The 20,517-nt window shown below is 46.0% G+C and overlaps 1 protein-coding gene across 6 annotated transcripts in view; it reads left to right on the forward strand.

Annotated features, from left to right (window-relative positions):
* The window catches only part of AMER1 (APC membrane recruitment protein 1), an 84,664-nt gene that overhangs the window by 49,944 nt on the left and 14,203 nt on the right, over positions 1-20,517 (forward strand). Inside the window, exon 4 of one of the 6 annotated variants that reach the window (XM_073361061.2) lies at positions 7,621-7,640. The exons of 4 other annotated variants lie outside the window; for them this stretch is intronic. In XM_073361061.2, coding sequence (XP_073217162.2) covers positions 7,621-7,625 — 5 coding nt within the window. In that variant the 3' untranslated portion in view covers positions 7,626-7,640. Of the gene's footprint in view, positions 1-3,801; positions 4,165-7,620; positions 7,641-20,517 lie in introns of those variants that run through there. One more of the 6 variants, XM_073361057.2, reaches the window with a different exon arrangement.

A 20,517-nucleotide genomic window follows, 5' to 3' on the forward strand; every position in this document is an offset into this window, starting at 1 on the left:
AACAACGTTAAGATGTTGGGGTGGGTCTAACTTTGAGATGAAAACCTTGGTGCTATGTCTTGCCAAGTTCTGACTCCTGAGAGATTCAGTTCTGAGAGCAGAATCACAACATTTTAACATCGCCTTTTCACATGGCTACCCCAGAGGAGAGACCCCACAGGAGAGGCGTGACTATTGTTTTCTAGTAGCAGTTGGCCTGATGATTCACAGAAAATCCTTTCTTGCCACTAATGGATGCATGTCATCTTCACTTCATTAGTATTCAGTGAACTGGCTCAAAAGGAGAAGGACCAGATGGTGATCTCCCAATGTGTGAGTACCCTATTAACTAGTTTCATGAGTCACGTTCCTCACTGCACAGATTTCAAAATGAGTGGTGGTGGGGGGGGAATGGCATTTGAAAAGACCCTTTCAAGATTAAAACTCCTCCCTTTTAAAAATGACCTTAATATTAATAATAAACCCTGACTTTTATTAAATGGGAAAGAATACTGGCAATCTAATGTTGCTTTTGCTCCTTGTGCTGTTTGTTTACTTGTTGCACTTCACTCCCCGGGTCTGTGTCACTCTCTGTTTCTTAAGGACTGGGCACAGTGCTGTTGTGGTTAGCTTCCCAAGTTGCAGTGCCTCACAAAAAGATGTCTCCCCATCTCCTAGCTCTTCCCCACCCTCTCCTGTTTTCACTAAAATCTACACTAAGCTCAAAAACTTCTCTCGTCCTGTTAGATTTTACAAACTACACCTGATTTTGGGGGGCTGTGCCCTATGTATTGGTTTCAGCCTTGACTTTAATGGGAATTGTGTTGCCTGAATTTGGTCTTTTGTGTGTGTCCCTCCAAATACTCAGATGCTCCAGGTAATGTGAGTGTGATGGAGGCCACACAGTGGCAAGGTGAGGGTTAATCAGGGCCAGTGGACCCAGTGCAGCAGATGTCAGGTGTGGAAAGGGAAGTTAGAAGAAGACACAGCTCAGTTGGGGGCTGACCCGGAAGGGGAGAAGAGCTAGTTACGGTCAGGAGTCTGACACTGCTTGCTGGTTGGACAAGCCTCCTGGTGGATGGGCTAAGGGCTCTGGGAGATGGGCTGTTTGAAGACAGGGCCATACAGAAGTAGAAGGGCGGGTTACTGCTGAAGATTCATCAGATGACCCTATTTTGAGTTTTGGCTTTATTTTTGGACTCTAATACCTGTAGTGGGTGGGACTTAAGAGTGCCTCAGCTACAGGGCTAAAGCTCACTGTCTTGCACCTTCTGAGAGGCATGGCTGACTACTGCGATGAGCAGCATCCTGATGGGCCACGAGGGGGTGCTGTGGAGCCAAACCCTGTCACAGTGGCATAGAATCATAGAATATCAGGGTTGGAAGGGACCTCAGGAGGTCATCTAGTCCAACCCCCTGCTCAAAGCAGGACCAATCCCCAATTAAATCATCCCAGCCAGGGCTTTGTCAAGCCTGACCTTAAAAACTTCTAAGGAAGGAGATTCTACCACCTCCCTAGGTAACGCATTCCAGTGTTTCACCACCCTGCTAGTGAAAAAGTTTTTCCTAATATCCAACCTAAACCTACCCCACTGCAACTTGAGACTATTACTCCTTGTCCTGTCCTCTTCTACCACTGAGAATAGTCTAGAACCATCCTCTCTGGAACCACCTCTCAGGTAGTTGAAAGCAGCTATCAAATCCCCCCTCATTCTTCTCTTCTGCAGACTAAACAATCCCAGTTCCCTCAGCCTCTCCTCATAAGTCATGTGTTCCAGACCCCTAATCATTTTTGTTGCCCTTCGCTGGACTCTCTCCAATTTATCCACATCCTTCTTGTAGTGTGGGGCCCAAAACTGGACACAGTACTCCAGATGAGGCCTCACCAATGTCGAATAGAGGGGGACGATCACGTCCCTCAATCTGCTCGCTATGCCCCTACTTATACATCCCAAAATGCCATTGGCCTTCTTGGCAACAAGGGCACACTGCTGACTCATATCCAGCTTCTCGTCCACTGTCACCCCTAGGTCCTTTTCCGCAGAACTGCTGTGTAGCCATTCGGTCCCTAGTCGGTAGCTGTGCATTGGGTTCTTCCGTCCTAAGTGCAGGACCCTGCACTTATCCTTATTGAACCTCATCAGATTTCTTTTGGCCCAATCCTCCAATTTGTCTAGGTCCCTCTGTATCCTATCCCTGCCCTCCAGCGTATCTACCACTCCTCCCAGTTTAGTATCATCCGCAAATTTGCTGAGAGTGCAATCCACACCATCCTCCAGATCATTTATGAAGATATTGAACAAAACCGGCCCCAGGACCGACCCCTGGGGCACTCCACTTGACACCGGCTGCCAACTAGATATGGAGCCATTGATCACTACCTGTTGAGCCCGACAATCTAGCCAATTTTCTACCCACCTTATAGTGCATTCATCCAGCCCATACTTCTTTAACTTGCTGACAAGAATACTGTGGGGTTCTACAATGGCAGCCTCCAAAACTTCATTTTTACAAACCAGGAAATTTTTCAGCAATGGCAGAAGAAAGAGCCAAACCTCTGGGTACTAACATTAGTGTTTCAGCCATGCCCGAGGCAGTAACAGAACTCCTGGGCTACACCCATCTCTGTCAGATTTCAGTAGGTCATCCTTTGTAGATCCGGCAGGACAAAAGCCATTGAATTCCAGTGTTCTGGCCTGTGGAGTTACCCCATCTCCAGTGCGGTTGTCCAGTGTAACTGAGGGCAGAAATTGGCCCTGAGGTAAGAACTTGGCTAACCACACTGCTTTGCTGATGTTGCACAAGCCAGAACAGAATCTAGCTCGCCTTCCTGCAAGTGTCCTGGGTTTGCTGTACTACGGGGAGTAAATAATAGTGAAAACTAATTTTAGTCAGTACGGCAGCAGCTGTGACTCTGTGACAGGAAGATCTGCTGAGTGAGAGAGCAATTTTTACCCAGTAGTCTTTCAGAGTAAGACTGCATGCTGCTCCTCTGCTCAAGCATGAATGTTTCATGGCGTATTGCTAGGTTATTATAAAAATTCTACCCTTTTCAGCTTCTTGGATTTCCCAAGTAATGTTATTTTTAGGAACTTGGTGAGATATCTCCTGCCCCTTCATCTTTGCTGTATGTCTTATGTCTCAAATGACTTGTCCAAGTTGAATGATTTCATTTGTGAAAACAAAGAGATGGGGCACTGGGTATGTTAGCAGCTGCGCTGTGGCCTACAAGGTACTGGAGAGTGTGGAAAGAGTAGCCTAGCATTTGTGCCAGCATATATCACCATGGGAAGCAGAACCAGAACATGATTGCATAACCCACAGTGAAAGCATGCAGGTTGCAAATGCAGGTGTGAATTGTATGTATGATGTGTGGAAATGCCTGTTTGAATTAAAGGAATTTTCAAGCTTTTAGTGCAAATTGTCTGCTGATTTTAATGGGAGCTGCAGGTGCTCAGGCCCCAACCATGAAATGTTGCATGTGAAGCGAGATGGGAAAGGGTGAGGGGGATGTAATTCCTTCCTGACCCCTTGTAGAGAATCAGCTGATGCCCAGAAGCATGAGGTTTGAGCATTCATTTGCCTTAACTTGTGTAGATTCATATGGTATTACAAAAAGTAATGGGTTGTAAAGGATCCAGCTTCAGTGTTTCTCTCCAGGGTTTCCACCACAGCCAGACTGTGTTCAATTTCAGGTTGGTTTGAGAGTTGTGCGCCTAACTCCCCTAGGACTCTTTGAAAATTCCAACCTACAACCTTGCCATCTGTTTGCCTTCTAGTCTGTGCTGTGTGCACAGTAATGTACCTCTTGTCTCCTCCCAGATTCCGGCTATGCAACCTCAGGAAACTGGTACTTCATTTCTCCTTTCCTTCTCGGGGAACTGAGGTGCCATTTGAACTTAGCATCAACCACAGTGAAAGGAACTGGCACAAAAGGAGGCCAAGCCAACTTGCCCCTCCCACATGGCAGCAGGCCATTCACCTCCTTTGGACAATCAGAGTGACCTCACTCCTAGTGGTGTGGGCCTGCGAGTGGCCAAGTTCTCGAGTGCACAAAGCCGAAAGAGGCGTCTCACTCCTGGCTGGGGAGCAGCTGATAGATTAGACTTTAGATGTGGAAAATCGATGTAAAGACGCCACTTGGCTGGGAACAAGTTGAGGAGAACTGAGATCTGGCAGCTTTTCCCAGCTCATTGTTGTGTAAGGGGAAGTGAGTCAGAATGCAGGGAGAGGGGCTGTTTTTCTAGCTAAATACAGCAATTAGTTTACATCCTGTGGTAAGGATGTTTTTTTATTTTGTTTAAAAACAAAACAAAACAAAACAAAAACCCCTAGGAAAGGTCCCTCGTCCAGCCTACTTGCGGGGCCTGCTCTCTCCCTCTGGCTCCAATGCCTGAGGCCTGGGCTTTTCTCTTTGGGATTGAAGGATCATCTTTTTCTCTGGTTCCTGGAGCCCTTTGCTCTAGTGTTCGGTCTCCTGCAGGACTGGCCAACACGGGGAAGCTATTAATGGGGACATTTGAAGTCAAAATTAGGGACCTACCTTTTAACTCCATTGAAAGACACAGGGCCCATAAAGATTGCTGAAGAAGAGGGTTGAGAAAATGGTAAATGTTTGGCTCAGAACTAGGGCTGGTCTCTCTCCCATAGGGACAATCAGGACAATAATAATTAATACCACAAACCACCACTAGCCCTCAATGCACAGTTTATTATTAAAGTCCTGACCCTGCTTTGAACTCCATGCAGCAGGGAGGTCACCCATGTGGAGCTGATTGTAGGGTCAGGCTGTTTGGAGCAGGAAGCTTGTCTGCAGCTGTAAAGCACCCAGCAGGCTTTACTGCTACACAAATGACGATGTTTGGCTAGAACCCTGCAGGAAATGCTAGAACCCTGTTGATACCATGAGGACAGGCTTTGTTGTGGTGTTTTCCCACTTGTCATTCTGGTCCTGGGGTTCTTGTTTCATACCACCTGGGTTTTGGCCTTTGTCTACGGGGAAACCACAGAACAACCAGGCACATTTAGTCACAAAGACCTTTACTTTGAATGAAAGGAACCCAAGTAACATTCCCAGGAAAGAGCCCAGTATGTACTTCTGCGCCCGTCTGCTCTGAGCCCCGAGAACAAAATGGTGGCTGAACTGAAATGGTGCTTAGAAATTAAAAGCTGCAGTATTCAGAAAATAAAAGGGGTTGATATTTCAAAGCTACACACACCACATAGTTGACCATCCCTTGTAAGACTGACAAAGGCTTTTGCGGTGTTTACTTTTGACTTGTGGTTTAAAGGGTGAAATGAGACTAGGCGCTAATGGGATGTCTCAGTGAAAAGCAGTCGGCAAGGTCTACTCATTTCTCCCAAGAGTTAGTGCTTGCAACAAGAAAGCTAAGTAAGTTAAAAGAATCAGAAAGCAAACGGAAATCAGCCCAGTCCCTTGGCCCTGGGGATGGAGCCCTGACCTTCCCAAAGACATTGTCCTTACCACCTGTCCACAAAACATTCATTCATATGGCTCTTCTGCTGACAGTCCTGAGCTAGATCCAGGTCATGTCCCTGCACCCTGTTACAGTGACATGGTGGTTTAGTGTATGGCTTTGATTTGTAGAGCCCTGAATGAGCTAGAATAACCTCTCTCCCTATGCACTGTAGCATCAGTCAAGGTCAGCTGAGATGCTCCTGGTGAGAGCCCCTAGATGTGAAGTCTCCACAACTGGGGAAAGGACATGTTCAGTGGAGAACTGTGGATCTTCTCTGGCTTTCAATCAGAGATAGAAATTCCTTGAGAGATCTTACTGTGTTAAGTGTGTGTATCATTGTGGGCCAGGGGGACCACAGGACTCCAGGAACTAAGCACAGTGGGGGTGATTGGGTAAATTCACTCAGGTAAAAACACCTCTGAGAGGTACCACCACCTAGAGAGGCTTTTGTATACTGTTTTAAACTGGATTCTCTAGAGACCAACAGGAAAAAAAAAAAAAAAAAAAAGGACTTTTGGACAAATAGCCTGAATTTAAATTTACTCGGGGCCTTTTTTCTGATCCAGCAAATGGACAGGACCTTCCATTCAAGGGACCCCAATCCTTTCTGGGAAGGGTTGGAAGGACTTGACCTGCTCATGGGGGTGTTTATTCTGAGCTAAGAGCTGTTCTGAGCTTGCAACCACAGAAAAAACCCTTGGTGGGGTTTGAAGGCCTGATCACCTGCCATAGCCCTTGTTGGAGTTAGGGTGACGTCTGACAAGGTGATTAGCAGGCATGTAGGTTCTTTTATGTTTTCTCTGTAGTGCTTTCTTAGAAAGGGCTGTGTGGTGACTTCTAACTGAGAAAGGTGATGACTGGGAGCCAGAAGCCTGTAAGTTGGGGACTTTTGGTAGACCATAGAGGGGGAATAGAGGTGCAGTTGCCCTAAACTGTGAAACAGGGCTCTGCTGGCTTTCACAGCATAATGCATAGCACGTTTTTGGTTGAATACTTTATTATGATTCCAAGCTCAGGAGGTTTTCTCTGTAGGGCTTAGAGGTGGTTGGTTGAATGAATGGCTTTTCTTGCTGTCCGTTGTAAGCATTCTGAATGAAGTTGTTGTTTTGAAATAGAAATGGAGCTGAGCTGCAGAAGACAGGTCCAGATCTGAACTGCTCCAAAGCTTGGGGTTGCTTTGATCAGTTCCGTGACTTATTAATAAACAGTGCTCCCAGATGTGCTAGCTATATGTGCCTAATACATCTCTTCAGTTAACAGGAGCCTGGGCTCCCATAATGACCTATAACCCTGTACAAAATCAGCCCCCTCTCACTGTTGATATTTTAGATATTGTTTTATTTATCTGTCAACGACCGACCATTATTAGACGATAAATTTGCATCTTGTTACCGCTGTCACTGAAATGTTATGCAAAGAGATCTGCTTGTAAAAGCTTGCCTGACCTCAGATTTCATCATATCTGTTATGACACACTTTTAATCAGTCCTGTGGAATTCCATTCCCGCACTTGCCCTGGACAAGTAATGTTTTTTCTGTTGATTTGTTTTGACCAGCAAGTAAAAGATCATCAATCACTATTGCAAAAGTGGACAAGTACATTTTCTTTGACAGTTTTATAAAGCTGATGCACATGGATAGCTGGATGTTGAACAGCAAGTAGGAACCCTCTGTTCTGCAGGCTCCTGGAGGATTGCTGTTTATATGCTTCCAGCACAGAGCTCCCATGCTAGCTCAAGTAGTGGATATTTTATCATGCCTAATGAATTTTATAGGATGGTAAATGACTATTTCTTCCGAATGCTCTGGAGGAGAGTTAGCCTATTAGCTTTTCACCTCTAGAGACTGAGGATCCAATCCTTTGCTCAGGTCACACATGAAATGAGATTAGTAGGTCTCAATCTAGTCCCTCTGTGAGCATTTTGCAAAACTACCACACATCATTTGGCAGAGAGGGAAGGCCTGGGGCAGAAAAATGAGCTGGTGCTCCAGGTCATGTTGGAGAAGCACTGAGAGAGCTGAGTGGTGATGCTTACACTATGCTTGGCTCAAGTAGCTGCTGTCATTACCTCTCTTTGAGCACTAAATTCCCTGACAAATATAGAAATATGCCAACAGATCTGGGATTACCTGTACTTATTTTCCCCAATATTGTTTGCAGACTGAACCTACCCAGAGGGTATCATTTTAGAACAGCAGGACGCGAATTATCAGTGCAGTACATATGTGTTTCAACCATGAGTCCCTGCTGCGACATTCAAGATGTGTAAGCTGACACCTGTATTTTCTAGACAAAACCTATCCCCAGGAAGTCAGCCAAATCCTGGCAATTTTAATACTTAGCCACCAGAGGGCATCAATAATCAATACAGCGTTACAACTCTGTTTTGTATTGTCTATTGCCTAGAGAGAGCAGGAGCAGCAATAATGTCCTGTATTCTCAAGGGATCAAGCAGAGAAAGGGTTTCATTAAATTTCCTCATGAGGAAGATGACGAAGCCTGAAAGTATGCCCCAATTTAAAGAGCTATTTGTCGGTCAAAATAAGTGGAGGTTAGAGAATGTGCCAGAGGATGCATTATATGAGGTCCTCCCTACCCCCACAAACACCTTTATATCTAGTGATTTAAAGGCTTTCAACACCAGGATGAATTCCTTAGTCCTCTCCCATTGGGTTTGAAAAAGGAGCACTCACGTCCAAAGCCTCAGCTTGTGAAATGATCAAAGGTTCGGTCACAACAACAGTTTGTTGCCCCAGGGAATACACACAGGACAGGTAATTCAAATCCTCCCTCTGGCGGCTAATACTTCCCGCTTGAGCATAAGGCAAGCCGTTTACCACCTGCGCCAGCTGTAAAACTGGGATAACCCATACCTCTCTCACCCATGGTTTATTCAGTGATTATCTGCAACGCATTTTTGAAGATTAAAAAAGAAAAGTGCCAGCTCACCAGTGGGTGAGTTCACTTATCAACACCTGGACACAACCCATTGACCACTGAAGAGACTGGGTTTTCCCTGGCTCAGTAACTCGCACCCAGAAGGATCCATCAAGGCAGTGAGCATAGACCTGAGCTATTTGCTATATTACTTGCTAAATACATTTTAAGAAACCCTTGTAAGTGCCATCCATTCCACAAGAACAAAATTCTGCATGAAAACAGAATAATTTGCTCGCTGGCTAGTGCTATTTTATGAATGAACCCCGGCAGCATTTCACTCATTCAGGGTGGGGTTGGTTTGGTCATTGCTGTTGTCTTCCTTTTAGTTTTGGAGGGTTTTTTTTCTTCAAAATCGGACAACTTTAATGAATTCTCCAGGGGATACAGACCCTTGAATTTCTAGGGTTTGGAATTTTTCTGGGAATATTTTGGACGACCCCTCCCCCGCTATTAGTCTTTCCAATGTAAATGACATCTGGGCACTGAGATGAGCCCAGAGTGGCTTGCTGCTCTCACCTTTCTGCCAAGGAATTTGTACAATTTCCATGGAGCTCGAGGAAGCTGTTCGTGTTTCCATGTCTGGTGCTGGCAGAGCCATTCAGGCTTTTTCTTGACATTGTGCAAAGACAAAGTTTTATTCCACTGACTGCACCTTTGTCCCTGAGGAGCCCCTTGGTGGGGCTTAGAAGGAACAGGCTGTTGAAAGTGAGGTCAGTGCAGGAAAATGAAACAGAGGAAACCTTTTCCGTAGCTGGGGAGGGGGGATCTGATGATGTGTTGGGGAAACAAGGAAAACGTGAAGCCAAATCAGCAGACATATCAATTGCTTTTTGCTAGAGTGGTTTCGTTCATCAGGCCCAGGGGAATTCATAGATACTAAGGTCAGAAGGGACCATTATGATCATCTAGTCTGACCTGCACAACGCAGGCCACATAATCTCACCCACCCACTCTTGCGAAAAACCTCACCGATGTCTCAGCTATTGAAGTCCTCAAATCGTGGTTTAAAGACTTCAAGGAGCAGAGAATCCTCCAGCAAGTGACCCATGCCCCATGCTACAGAGGAAGGTGAAAAACCTCCAGGGCCTCTTCCAATCTGCCCTGGAGGAAAATTCCTTCCCGACCCCAAATATGGCCATCAGCTAAACCCTGAGCATATGGGCAAGATTCACCAACAAGATACTACAGAAAATTCTTTCCTGGGTAACTCAGATCCCACCCCATCTAACATCCCATCACAGGCCATTAGACAGACAGTACTAACAAACAGAACGGAAAGAGGACAGAGGTTGCAGCCTCCTTGGCACCAGCTTTTTATATATTTCCTCCTGCTCTTGTTTTTATCATTTTTTTTCAGAGGCCAATTGGGAATGGGCCTATTTTCTGCAAGTCCAAATCCAGCCCGGGGCTGTAGGGATTGCAGGTGCCTGCCATGTAATGGGCAAGTGGTGGTCTAGATGAAATTAGCCACTTGGTCCTGGTTCATATTCTAGTCCATGTTTCATAACCCACCATCTCAGCTGTCACTAATTGTTCTCCTTGTTAGTAGTCACTAACCATTTCCTAGAGGGCAGGGATCCATATTGCAGACCGAGACCCATTGCAGATAGGCCTTTGTTGGGAGTTTCAGCAGAGAAGCCAAGGACAGAATGGCTATGGATACTGAACTCCCCTCTTGCCCCCTGTGAAGTTATTGACATAATCTGGGCCCGTATAGATCATTATTGCGACCAAGGTCCTGTAGTGGCACCAAATCTTGTATAAAGAGGGTCAAATAAGCTGTCTAAGAGAAGGTTATGGTTGGCTGGTTATGATTATGCTATCTGTATACATGTATCATTTTTGTATTTAAAGTTATAAGTATTGGCTGTATACTGTCTGTATTTCAAACTTATGCTATGCTTCTGGGTGACACCCCAGACAAGTTGGCGTCAGCTCTGCCTAGCCTGCTTGATGGCCCATTAAGGACCATCATACAACTGACCCATTGAGAGAAGGCAGATTCACCTTGTGACTCAGCAAGGTATACAGGGAATGCCTATGGACAGAACTCTGAGGTTTTTCCATGCCATGGGATGGACAGCTTGTCTTTGGGACAAAGAAAGCAGAGATCACGTGGCAAGAGACTATAAAAAGCTGCTGCAGCTCCTCCATCTGGTCTTCAATCCTGCTTCTTACCTCCGGAGGGACTTTGCTACGAACGGAAACTCTACACAAAGGGCTGATGACCCATCCCAGCTATGGATGTACTCCAGAGACTTGATTTGAACCTGCAGTTTATTCTATCACTGCTACAAGCCTGAACCAAGAACTTTGCCATTACTGTATGTAATTGATTCCATTTAACCAATTCTAGCTCTCATCTATATCTTTTTCCTTTTATGAATAAACCTTTAGATTTTTAGATTCTAAAGGGTTGGCAGCAGCGTGATTTGTGGGTAAGAGCTGACTTGTATATTGACCTGGGTCTGGGGCTTGGTCCTTTGGGATCAGGAGAACCTTTTTTCTTTTACTGGGGTATTGGTTTTCATAACTATTTGTCCCTATAATGAGTGGCATTGGTGGTGATATTGGGAAACTGAAGTGACTGAGGGAATTGCTTGTATGACTTGTGGTTAGCCAGTGGGGTAAAACCAAAGTCCTCTCTGTCTGATCTGGTTTGGTTTGGTTTGGCCTTAGAGGTGGAAAAACCCCAGCCTTGGGCTGTAACTGCCCTGCTCTAAGCAATTTGTCCTGAATTGGCACTGTCAGTTGGGTCCCACCGGAACCAGCATCGTTACACCCTCCATGTCAGGTCCCATCTCCCTTTTGTGTAGATGTAAAGACACCTTCTAAGGGTGGCTGGTGAGGTTTGGCCATGCCTACCAGATGAAGTGACATCCTCTCCATCCTATTCTCCCTTTGTGCTCAAGGCATGCACCCTTACAACCCAAAATGTGTCTTGAGACGGACCCTAGAGTTCTGTAGACAGCAGCTCTTCTAGGTGGGTCAGAAAGAACTGGCCTGTCCCATAGAACACTATTGTCTTCTACATTGACTTTCACATAAACTGTATCCTCAAAAGGCAATTCCATACAAATACAAAAGTAAATAAGAATATCCGAGGGAGAACACAGAGGGAGTCTAGGCCAGGGAGAAAAGGCAAAGAAAGGACAAGATGGAGGGTCTGAGGCGAGATACAGTGAAGATGACAGGAACCACACAGCACCTAAGTACCGTGGTGACTGGTGTATACCTGGGTACATAGGTTCTTGCATTTATTTAGCAGTTCTAGGCTGTGGGAGAGAAGAGAGGTGAGGCTTGTGCTAGACAAGCCAAGGAGACAGAGGGATCAGGTCAGAGAAGGCAGTTGGATGATGTCAAAAGAGGCTTTTAAAACCTAAGAAGAGCAATTTGAACTCTTTCACCACTGGCTGTGGGGCCAGTGGGTCTGTGAGGACTGTGTGCTCGCCATAAAGCTGTGCTGAACTTGTCTCGGTTGGTGCTGCTGCTACATCTGTCACAGGCAGGGGGAGCCCTTGCTGACTCAGCCAGGTTTTCTCCTGGCTCTTCTGTGTCTTTAAGGAATAATAAGGCAAGACAAAAATCTCCTTCCTAAAGCAAACCCCTCTAGATCACTCAGCCACACTCAGATGTGCTTTCCCCACTGCATAAATCCTTGCTCATAGGGCGGGGGAGGAGGGGCGGTTAAGGGTTGCTTCTTACTTATTGCTCTTCTAAAGTGCTGTCTGGAAAATACCAAGAGAGAATAGTCCTCCATGGCCCTTGTGCCCTGTTCATTAGTTTAATTGAATTGTTCCAGTAACTCTGAGCTAAATAAAGAAGAGGGTTCAAGTGCAGCCCATACATCAAGGAGAAGGATGATGGGCTCGACTCCTGGGGGTGGTTATGCTGTTCAGCACAGCAGCAGGGAAATGGTCAGTAGCTGGCATGTCTCCTGTCACAGCTGTAGACATTCAGATAGCCAGAGGGCTTCACCAGCTGCTGGCACTTTGGGAGCTTGCCAGTGATTTTGGACGAGGTGTAAAGTGTTGGTCGTGCCCACTTGTGGCCCATGATGATCAAATGGTACATTTCATAAGAGCTGGGTTATTAACAACTCAGTCCCATGGCAACTTTTGAGCCTGGATAACCACGTATTTCTCACATAAATCCCCCTCTAGTGAAAGTTCAACTGGCTACTGGAGTCTGTACTTTCAGTCCTCACATATCACTCTGTCTGCCAAGTGCACCCCGGAAAGGGTTGCAATTCAGTTGGAGATTAAGCGGTTCCTACATCGTGTGTGTGTGTGTGAGTCAAATTCTGCCTCACTTACACAGAGGCAAACCCACTGTATGAGAGGTGCTCTTCGTGTGTATGGGCAGTTTGACAAGAACTTCAGGAACCGTTGGGTTGAAAGACACTAAATGTCAGATCCTTAGCAGCTGCGGGAGAATCGGAGAATGGCACCGACATGCCAACCTGTCAAATCAGACTGGGTATTACTGCTTTGGGAGATGCTGAAATGAGCAACGGAGAACATTGTGAGCACTAAAAGCGGCACTGAATATCAGTGATTGCTTATAATAAAGCGCAAGGAAGGTCCCTGTATTCAAGTGTAGGTATCTGAACAGATCTGGTCCCATACACTTGTGAACAGTGAGGTCCTAGATGGTCCCCCATTTCCCACAGCATCCCCTGGGCAGCCAAAGAGTAAGGGTTTCAAAGGCAAGAAGGGCAGCAAGGTGCCCAACTTGCACTTAAAATCAATGGGAGCAGGGCACCTAACTCCCACTTGGGCCTTTGAACCTGTTCTGCTCCCCCCGCCCACCCCTCCGGCCCAGGTTGAGAGCAGCCGCAATGGTTGAAGTTGTTCTGTTTTAGCTCTGCAGAAGCATGGGAGAGAGTGACAACCTGCTGGGCAGGAGACCAGAGGAAGGAGACAGAAGAAATGGGGGGTCTCCTAGGCAATTATTGTTGCTCTTCCCCTAAGCATGTGAGAATGGCTGTGGTGGAAACCAAGCACACAGCCTCCAGCTGGGCCCTGAGATGACCACATTTCACAGATGAGGTTATTCTGGCTCGAACCTTTATATCCCAGCTGTGTGAATTTCATTGTCGTCCCCGCTCCCCAACATTGAGACCCCTAATCTTACCTCAGTCTGTTTTCTACTTGTAGTTTGGTTACTTCTTGTGACCTTCTGAGACTTACAGCCAGGTTCTTATTGTGTTTCTTTCTGAGAGGCTACATTGCATTCTGTTATCGTCAATTGTGTTCACGAAGCGGGGCCCCCTGGAGGGCTGGATTCCTCCTGTGTAACATCAAGTGGAAAATAAGCAACAGCAGCAGGTGAACAAAGGAAGATCCTGTTTTCTGTGATGGGGTTTCAGGTGTCTTCTCTGGAAGCAGCTGGTTCCAGTCACTGTTGGAAAGAGGATGCTGGACTGGATGGACCACTGATCTGATCCAGTCTGGGTCTTCCAATGTCTAGCAAATGACTTTAGTGATGAAGAATGAGAGAAGGGGAACAGACAAGCTAAGGGCCAGATTCAGACCTGGCCTAAGGAATTCCACTGATTTACTTGAAATTCCACCTACTTACACAAGGTTAGATTTTGGCTCTATATAAAAAGCTGGAATTTTGTCTAAATAGAAAGTTTTCTATGAGTCACCAGCAGCTCTTTGTAAAAGTGTCGAACTGCTGGATTTCAGAGCCTTTCTACAGGCAACCACCTATAGCTGCCAACCAGTCTTCAGTTCACATCAAAGCTTAGATTCACACGGAGCATTTAAACAGCCATCATTGTATTTGCAACACCATAAGATTATGCTTTTGCTGTGTGTCATTGTTCAGTGACGTTGCATCAAGATGTGACAACACAATGTTGTGTGGCACACTGGTGCACACAGGAGGGTGCAAACGCTGGGCAGCTGGGACACTGCATCGTGATGTGTCAACTTGGTTATTGGGTACTTCTCATGCTGTTGCTTGGACAGTGTCGAGACAGCCCAATGCATTATGTGCCTCCGTGATGTTCTGTTCTGAACCAGATCTGGCCCCTTATGAGGTAGGATATCTGTGAGGGACAGGTGTCCGGTGATATCATCCAGCCATCATGTTTTAGGTCTTCCAGGAGGGACTTTTCCATCCTGCTTTCACTGAGTCAAAGTCAAAGATAATTCTACTTGGTAATGCATGACCACTACACAGATGCAGCAGCTTTACTGGGTGATGGCTCACTTTATGAATCCAAGACCATTAATAATCATGAGAAAACAATAAGTGTTAAATTGATATGAAGAAGAAATGCCTTTCTGCCATGTCAAATCATTGTGTCATGTCCTCAGTTTAATGGTGGAGACTTTAAATAGCGCCTTGTTAGAATCCCACCACTCTGACTAATTTAGGACTTATTTCTCTTGTAAGTGGAGTCAAATCCCACTCCATGTTGGATCATTCAGTGTAGTGCTGTATTACATTAGCAAGCACAAAACTCTCTCATTACTAAAGAGGGACTCAATGGCTCTGTGCTCTCTCTGTCAGGGGAAACTCATGTAATAAATATGGGTTGTCCTGCTCGGAGAAACTGTGTCGACTAGAAACAGCCCTTGGAGAGAAATTAATTGCCTGAAATGAGCCAAGTTGCATTTTCCTGCAAGACTTCTCTGTTGGCTGCTTTGGCTTTTGAGTAGTAACAAAGCTGATGGCAGCAATGAACTTCTACCTCTTATCTAAAGGGCCAGAGAATTCAAACCATGGCAAGGGCATGCTTAATTAATTCAGACCTGCCGTCTACATGCCAGAGTCCCTTCGGAAGGAAGAAAGGCAGGGCTACTTTATGGGCAGCATCTTTGGGATAAAGGAATGCCAAAGGCCAGAAAGCATCAAACATGACTAAAAAGTGATTAAGGCTGACTTTAAAAAACAGGACTCAGGCAAGCAAATCCTGTGATATAAATACAGGGATTTCACTGGTTGCTTTCAATGGTGGGAAAGAAAACAACAGACACTGTGTCTATATTACACAGACCAGACTGAGTAGATACCATAGCTTGTGTGAATTATGATGTTTTTATCCTGCCAGTTGATCTGAAATAAATTTAGTCCCACTGAAAGGTGTTGGATTGAGCGCACTGGAGACAGAAACCCTCCAGCTCCAGGATAGGCAGTGACAATATATGCTTCCTGCATGCTGCCTGCGTGCATCAGTGCTTGCTTGGTGGGACCACCCCAAGGGAATGGGTCTAGTTGGGTTGCACTCATTGTAAGTCAAGGCAGAATTTGGCCCACTGTCTTTGATCTAGCATCTTCTTCTTTCCTCAACTGTTTGGGGCCTTGAGCATGACTCTATGGGTTAGATTCTGTGCTTTGCCTGCTGACAGGCATAGCACCAACAGGTCAGTCTAAGGGGAAGGGGACAAATCTTTATGCTGCTTTTACATTCTCCAGATTCTGGGCTGCTGCGGTGGCTGAAATAGCCCCCAGTGTAAATTAGAGCAGCCCCAGTTCTGGGTTACACAGCATCCCAAAATCCACTGTAGCCCGGAGTACTACAGCTACTCCCTCTTCTGCCCCAGCATGTCCCCTCCTATTCCCAGCATGGTCATTTTGCTGGGGCTTGTGTTAGGTGGCAACACAGGGCCACTTATGACAGGTTTCAGTACTCCTGCGCTGCGGGACTTGTCCCCCAACCCCTTGTGGCTACTGTATGGCCCTTCTGTATGCTAGTGTAGTGGTCTATAGTGGCTGAAGCAGGGACCAGAATCTGCCCGTATTAAGTTGATTTCAGCTTCAAGACCATGACATAATTAGCACATGATTTATCCCCTACTGCCTCAGGGTATGTCTACACTGCAATGTAAACCAAAGATTAGTGGGACTCAAGTCAGCTGACCCGTGTTAGGGAACCCTGGGCTTGAGCCTCTACATTGTATCTTAACCCTATGTTAAGACTTTCCTAACCTGTGCTTGAATCTAGGGCTCTGGTATCCACACTGCATGTGCATATCCCATATCCCAGGGTCCCTAGCATGCTGCCGCCCCTATCCCCCTGAACTGTGGCTGCTCTAGCCCTAGGACCATGGTGCACTGTGGGAAAACGTTACTGCCTGCCCTGCATGGTTACCAGGAAGCAGCTCACTTTGCAAAAGGCTGGTTTGGGTCGCTCTCCATTGCAAACCCAGGAGCCTCTCTGAGTGTGCTTGCAGATCGGTGATCAGAACAGAATGGGTTAATGCTGACCCGAGCTGCTTCTGTTTGCAAAGGTGGGGTGTGTGGCTTCTGTTTTCAGTATAGTGGATTGCAGATTGTTGGGATAGAGCGCACTAAGGAAGTTGTCCCATGGAATTGTGGGATATTTCTGGATGATTCTCAGGACCTGAGGCAAGCGGGACTGCATCTACACTGCAAAGGAGTAGGGCGTGGACCCTGGGTTCCAACTTAACTCAAGCTCGGACCCTCCAGCCCTGCAGGGTCCTGGGACCCTGGGTCTGAGCTCTGGGTTAGCACAATTGCAGTGTGGGCGCAAGCGTGGTGAGGATTGAGCCTGGGCTGATGTTGCAGTGTAGACATACCATGAGTTTCATTTCCAGAGAGAAACCCATGTCACCAGGTATGGTACAGTTCAATGCAGCAAGTAGGAGGGTTAGAATAATGGCCCCATGATGAGTGAAGAAACATTGTGGAGAAAATAGAGCAAATTGGGGCTGACAGTGTTGGGGTTAGAGGCTGAAGGATACACTGGGGTGGGGCGAGGGCACTTCCCATTGCACTGCCCTTTTGACTGCTACACTGAGGGCATTAGGGAAGTCCAATGGCCAGCTTGCCTAGTGGTCAGGTCATGGCCTCACAGGGTATGTCTACACTGCAGTTAGACCCCAGCAGCTGACCCATTCCAGCTGACTCAGGCCCCCAGGGCTTGGGCTAAGGGGCTGTTTAACCTTTGGGCTTGGGCTGCAGCCTGAGTTCTCTGGCTGCACCACAATTAAGCAGCCTCTTAGCCTGAGCCCCGTGAGCTCGAGCGAGCTGGCATGGTCCAGCTGCAGGTTTTTAATTGCAGTGTGGGTGTACCCACAGTTTCTGCCTGCCAAGACGTTCCAGAGGAGGTCCCAGCTTCAGTTAACCCTCGCGTGCTCCCATTGCTCCCCCAGAAGTTCTGTCACTATGGGGTGGGGTGGGGCAAAGGTAGGATGACTGAGGCCCACCCTCTCTAATGGTCCTAGGGGTTTATCAAAGCATCTGGCCCAATTATTGAGCTATACCAAATTATATTTTCCCCAGGTCACTTCCTGCCCGGCTGGAGCTCCTCAGTTTGGGGGCATGGTCACTGGCTTAGCAGGCTCTCCTGCATCTCTTAGTGTCTGGTTCAATCGATCTCTTTTAGGGCTTTCTGCTCCAAAGACGGGGGATCCAAGTCCCTGCTGTGAGAGCAGCCTTCACAAGGTGGTGCAGCTCTGAGCATCACCCTGGCTTCTTGATGCAACACACAGCCCACACCCCACCCCACTTTTCCTGAGCTCCAGTGTCCTCTCAAACTATTCTGCCACCAGGAACGTGCCCTGCACCTGTGGAGGGGTGGGGCCTCTCTAGACCAGTATTTCTTGACTCCAAGCCCTGGTTCAGCTCGGGGCCTGGAGAGCCCATCCCGGCAGGATGCTAAATACCCACTAACTTATAAATAAACCAACTGTTTTATAGAACTGTACAATGGAACAAGCATAGCCAGCTTCTCCCAGTGATGTGCCTGTCAAATCTACTCCTTTATTTTCCCCAAGCTAGGGAAATACATAATAGAGGTTCCAGAATATTACTTAGTATTCAGATTATAGGCCTGACTCATGGCAGCACTACTGTAGCTTCACACCAGTTTAACTCCATAGACAAAACAATTAACGCAATAGGGAGCCAGGCCCATGGGCTACATACCTCATTCAACCAGATCTGTGAAAAACGTTCTGGAAACAATCAGGGCTGTGTTGATTTAGTGGGCTGGGAAGCTGTTGTTCCATGCTTATGTGCTATTATGCAGACATGGACAGATCCCCATTTTAATATTCTTGATTCTATTATATACTGTATGTTAGAGAGCTGGGATCTTCATAAATTCACGGAAATTAGAGACTGTTAGGCTTTATCTCCATCACTCTATTCTCCAGGGCTCTGTTCGCTGTAATTGTAAATGATGCGAGAGGCAGTGTTTCATTACTTCCCTTCAGAGGTTATTTCACAATCTAACAGATCTCACTCCAAGGAATCTTTCCCTTTTATATACAGCCTCAATTTTCTTTTGCTCGTTTCCAGCCCATTTCTCATTATTATATCCCATCAAATACAATGTGGTCTTTTGTAATAACTCCGAGCTCTGCATCCCTTCACAGACATCATTCCACTCCCTCCTAGGTGTTACTCCCTTTTCTTGCTGGCATGAATCCTGCTTGTGCATTCATGTGGGAATCTCATGTGATCTTACAGGTAGGGAGGCAGAATACTTTCAGGTATGAAGAAAACTTTCCCAAGAAATGGCAGGCGCGCACATGCCAATGCTTGTAACCACCTCCAGCATGTCTAAGAAACATGCCTTTTCTGCTCTAGAGCTTTCCTGTTCAGGTGGAACATATGAGGTTACATTAACTTTAACCAGGAACTTTCAGTTTGAATGGCTTCCCCTCCACACAGTTCTCCCATTCAGAAGCAGCAGCTGTTTTTCACCCTTTGCAAGCTTAGGAAGTAGAAATGATTAATGTCAGCTTGATCTTTTTATTTTTTTCCTCCCTGCCCATGTCATAGAACTTCAAGATTTTCTCTTTCTTGTCTTGGTATTTCATTTAAAAGGATACCGTCAAGCAGTTTTAGCTCAAGTTGGAGAGGAGGAAGGGGGATTTGGCAGAAAATACGATGAATCCAAATGCTCACAGGGTATTAAAAATAATCATTGAAAAGATGTTATTGGAAGACTCAAATGTTACCTTGCAGTATTGGAAATCCTAGCATAAGGGCACTATGCAAGGGCAGGAGAATCAGGAGATGAAATTAACCACACACAGGTGAAACTGAAAAATCTGGTTTCATTGTGGGAGAGGACTAGGGAGCAAAAAGTGAACAAAAGCAGGTGTCCTGAAAAGGATAGTGGACTTTTGAGCTCATTCCCATTTAATAATCTAAAGCACAATTAATAACACAGGCAAGGGTTTCTTCAAAATGTATGCTTGCTATTGTACCATTGTCCTGTGCCATACTGTAGGTCGTTTATGAATTAGCCTTTGAATAGTAATCCCATTCTTTAGTGAAATAGACATTGAATGAGTATGAAAGAGATTGCATAGATCAAATTCTATATCACAGATAAAAAATCTGAAAGTGTTTAAGTGTCATCCAATAAAATTTACCTATACATCCATGCTCACTCACTGTCTCTGCCTTGGCCTGATTCTCCTCACAGTATATTTTTTACATTGATACAATTCCATTGGCTTCATTGGGGTTGCTTCTAATTTGCAATGTTATGATGAGATGAGAATGTGCCCATCTTCTACAGGCTGATATTCCTTATTAAATATAGTAATCTGCTCCCAGGACAAAAGTTCACTTGGTTCTGAGCAGGAATTAAGCCCAATATTTGATTTTTTAAAAAATATGAACAAATGGAAAAGAATCCCTGGAATGCTTCTGAGGATTATGTAGAACAATGATATTATCCACTGCAATGGAGACAGCTGAAAACTCTTGTGTGGAACTTTTGGTGTTTAGAAGCTCAACGGGCTGCTTGGTCCTCGTGTTTGCATTTCAATACCCAGCATGCCCTTCCAGTTCCCCACAATCTCAGAGCAGCACTGGTGCCTGAAGAGGGGCAGCGGAGCGGAAGGTAGGAGGATGCTGTTGTATTTGTGCAGTGAGCTCCTTTCTGTGGTGTGCTTAGCAGAGGGGGCCTGTGGGGGGCTCTCCCCACGAGTGCCTTGAGTGAGGAATTCTTTAGGAATGTCCCAGTGCAAAATCCAACATTGCAGCTGGCAGTGGAGAGTTTTCAGACTGCAGGAACAATGCTGTTGTGTAGCGTTTTATAGCTGCCAACTGGGGTAAAAAGTAAAAAAAAAAAAAAAAAGTAAAATCAATTACTTGTTGATTTGGAAGAAAACTGCC

This window comes from Lepidochelys kempii, chromosome 9, assembly GCF_965140285.1.
Source record: "Lepidochelys kempii isolate rLepKem1 chromosome 9, rLepKem1.hap1, whole genome shotgun sequence".
Classification (NCBI taxonomy): Eukaryota; Metazoa; Chordata; order Testudines; family Cheloniidae; genus Lepidochelys; species Lepidochelys kempii.